The following is a 3850-nucleotide window of genomic DNA, read 5'->3' as shown; positions in this document are numbered from 1 at the left end:
CAAACAAATTGAAGTAGTAGTTCAGTTAACTACTCTTATATACTTTTAATTAGAAGAGTCCGTAGGAATGATCTAGATCAATTCTTGTCCAATGTAAAGATTAGTTCAATTATTTCATTATGGGATTTTCTTTGTGTAGATTATTGAGTTTATAGATTTGTTTCAGTGGATATCATTTAATTTGAGATTTTTTTTTTCTCATATTTAGAAACCTCTCACCTGGTCAATAAAGACTCCTACAGATATGTCGATAAATTATATGTTTTATTATGGGAGTGGATTGGCCTCTACCCGCCAATGAAAACAATGTACTATTAAAGACAAGTGATGGGAGCAAAATCATCCAATGGGACATTTTTTATTACGGTGCAAGTAGGGCCACATGCTCATCATTCTTGGCATGTTTCCTAAGCCCATCATCATTTACTTCAACGCCTTGCTCAAACCCACCACAATGCAGAGCATTCATATGTATCTGAAAGCTTCATTTCACAGAAATCCAACTCATTTTCCACTATCTAGCCCCTAATAAGGGATATGCCTAATCCTTCATTGCGTGATTTTTAGTTGATTGCTTTGAGATTGCTTTCACATCAAATGATTGTAAGTGCACTCCAACTCTAATGGACTGCCATTGGAGACTTCGTAGCTTTATTATAGTAGTTGAGTGTTTTAATGGCACTACATTGAAGTTGCCAAATTTTAGTATTGTTATTTTGTGTGTCAAATTTGGTAAAATAAATTATCAAACTTTGACTTTATTATTAATGACTAGATGTATTTTACAAAGATTCAATGATGGTTATATAAAAAATTAACACAAATATTAGAACAAAACAAGTTTATAGAATTTTGTCATTTTTGTATTGTACCATAGTTTAAATTTGGCATTGACAATGGAACAAAATAAAAAGTAATCATTATTGGAGCAACAATGTTATTGTAGAACCTAAAAATATTACTTGAAATGTTGATACAAAATGAATTATATAAATCAGTTTCATCTTAAATATGGCCAAATTTACATTCCAAATTAATGTTTTTTACGAATTCTCAAACTAACTTTTAAAAAAGTGTTTGGAATGATCTAAATAAGTATATTTTTTGACTTTTTATAATTAAAAAAAAATAGAAAAATAATGTGACTTAAAAAAGTCATAAAAAAAAAAAAAAAAAAAAATGGTGCTCAAGTCAAGCCCACCTTCATCCTTGCTGGAGCCTTGACAAACTTTCCAACGTGGCTTACGTAGTAAAATACTCCCAAATACTAATTCAACCATTTTGACTGCGACTATTCACCACTAACCAACTATACATAGCCCACTGCTCAAGAACACACTATCTTCAAACTCTCCAAATCCAAACTTCAATGGATATTCACAGTCTCATAAACCCCATCTCGTTCACCATCCTCCTCTTCACACTCTCCTTCCATCAATTACCATCAAAAGCATGTCATGAAATAGACAAACAAGCATTACTTGGATTCAAAAACAAAATCACTTCAGACCCATCAAACCTCTTGCATTCATGGACACCTTCCACTGACTGCTGCAAATCCTGGGAAGGCATTGCCTGCGACGCCTCGGGCCGCGTCGTCAATGTCTCTCGCTCTGGCCTCGAATCAGGCACAGACTTCATCATCGACACATACATGTCTGGAATTCTATCTCCGTCTCTCGCCAACCTCTCGTCTCTCCAACTTCTCGATCTCAGCAATCTCAAAGAGTTGACAGGTCACATTCCAATCGAATTTGGCAAGTTATCGCGCCTCGCTTACCTCTTCCTCGACTCAAACAAGCTCACCAGTTCGATTCCCATGTCTTTTCAATCCCTTACCGGTCTAAAAAAGCTTTACCTCAGCAATAACTACTTGTCGGGTACTGTCCCTTCTTCTGTTTTTCATTCCATGTTTTCGCTTTCTGAGTTGGGTTTTTCAGGGAATCAATTGTCTGGCTTCATACCTCCATCGATTGGAAAGCTTGTTTCGTTAACTCTGCTTGATTTCCATCAAAACAATTTTTCGGGTTCTCTTCCAGAGACAATTGGCAATCTCAAGATGCTTAATTATCTTGATTTGTCTGAAAATCAAATATCTGGAAGCATACCAAAATCCATTGGCAGACTCTCTAAATTAGTCCTTCTGTATCTGAATCAAAACCAGCTTACAGGAAGCATTCCTTGGTCGATAAATGGACTTAGTTCTCTGAAATTTTGTCGATTATCAGAGAACAAACTCACTGGCACGTTACCAGCATCGATTGGGCAGCTTCCTAACATCCAACGGCTAATCTTTGAGAACAATAGACTCACAGGAAAACTCCCTGCAACCATTGGACATCTCACTACTCTCACCGATATTTTCTTTGCAAACAACAGATTTTCCGGGAAAATCCCATCAAGTTTTGGCAATTTACAGAATCTTCAGACACTTGATTTGTCAAAAAACCAACTATCGGGTCCAGTTCCTCCCCAGCTTGCTAATTTACAGGGTTTACAGAGCTTCGATCTCTCCTTTAATCCGCTGAAGCTTGTCACCATACCAAAGTGGTTTTCAAAACTAAAAGCTTTTCGGCTATTGTTAGCGAAAACCGGGATCAAAGGACAGCTTCCAAGCTGGCTATCTTCATCATCACTATCCACACTTGATTTATCAAGCAATGAATTGACAGGAAAATTACCTCCTTGGATTGGAAACATGACAAGCCTTTCATTTCTCAACCTATCAAACAACGGGTTTTACGCATCGCTGCCAATCGAATTCAAGAACCTTTCGCTTTTAATGGATCTTGATCTCCATTCCAACAAGCTCTCAGGACACTTGGACACAATTTTCATGAAAAATGTCCAAGACCCACTTGGGCATTTCAACTCAATTGACCTCTCAAAGAACATGTTTGATGGTCCTATAGATCCGAACATTGGGGACAAACCAGCCATGGTTTCAATAGTATCGTTGATTCTTTCAAACAACCCGTTGGGAGGGTCAATACCGCGGTCATTGGGAAAACTAAATGGATTGCAGGTTCTAGAACTTTCTGAAAATGGGCTTTCTGGGAAGATACCAGTGGAGCTTGGAAATGCCATGGAATTGACAACGATTTTGCTTTCGAAAAACAATTTGACTGGTGCTATTCCTGGAAATGTACTGAATTTGAAGGGGATTCAAGAGTTTGATGTGTCTGGAAACCGACTAAGTGGGAGGATTCCTCCTCATAATGCTAGTATACCTGTGTCTGGTTTTATGGGGAATCCTGGCTTGTGTGGAGCTCCATTGCCTCCTTGTAAACACTCCTGATAATACCTCATTGAGATCACAATTACTTTTGATTTACAAAGGTTTGTTCTAGAATGGATACTTTTGATTGTTTTTCATCAAAAATTAATGTAAGTTATGACCTGATCTATATGCTTAGTCAATTGCAGTGTCTTTATGTTTTTTCTTCTCGTTATGGTTGCTGTTTTATGAGGTTGAATGTTTGGCTTTTCATTCTTGGTAGAGTATGTGGTAGGAATCTTGAAAATGTGCAAAATCCCGATATACTATTGAACGACTAGGAGTGTAACTGGTACAGGGGATAAAGATTTTGAAACAGAGAATCGTGTGCCGGTTTGTATAACGGTCACATAGGAAAAATTTGCATCCCATAGAAATGGCTCATGGTGCATAATCTATACATTCAAACATGTTATGTACCAGACTAACAATATACAAATAGAAAATCATTCTGAAAATTCATGTGACTCAATGTGAACATTACAACATATTCTCGTAATAATATATATATATATATATAAATATATATATTTTGGGAGGGCTCCGAATATTCTATATAAATAGAGTCTTCTT

At 36.7% G+C, this 3850-nt stretch overlaps 1 protein-coding gene across 1 annotated transcript; it reads left to right on the top strand.

Annotated features, from left to right (window-relative positions):
- The first annotated feature begins 1281 nt into the window (after positions 1-1281).
- On the top strand, positions 1282-3452 carry LOC114264855 (uncharacterized). Its single transcript, XM_028205573.2, has one exon. It carries the CDS (start codon positions 1370-1372, stop codon positions 3296-3298), a length of 1929 nt encoding a protein of 642 aa, XP_028061374.2. The 5' UTR covers positions 1282-1369; the 3' UTR covers positions 3299-3452.
- The last annotated feature ends 398 nt before the right edge of the window (positions 3453-3850 follow it).

The sequence above is a fragment of the Camellia sinensis genome, chromosome 4 (assembly GCF_055761805.1).
Source record: "Camellia sinensis isolate YWXY chromosome 4, ASM5576180v1, whole genome shotgun sequence".
Lineage (NCBI taxonomy): Eukaryota > Viridiplantae > Streptophyta > Magnoliopsida > Ericales > Theaceae > Camellia > Camellia sinensis.
The sequence above is the reverse complement of the archived record's forward strand: the minus strand, read 5'-3'. Positions and strand labels throughout refer to the sequence as shown.

What these genes read in the sequence shown, in the direction of transcription:
- LOC114264855 (XM_028205573.2), top strand. Translation starts at nt 1,370, where the DNA reads ATGGATATTCACAGTCTCATAAACCCCATCTCGTTCACCATCCTCCTC.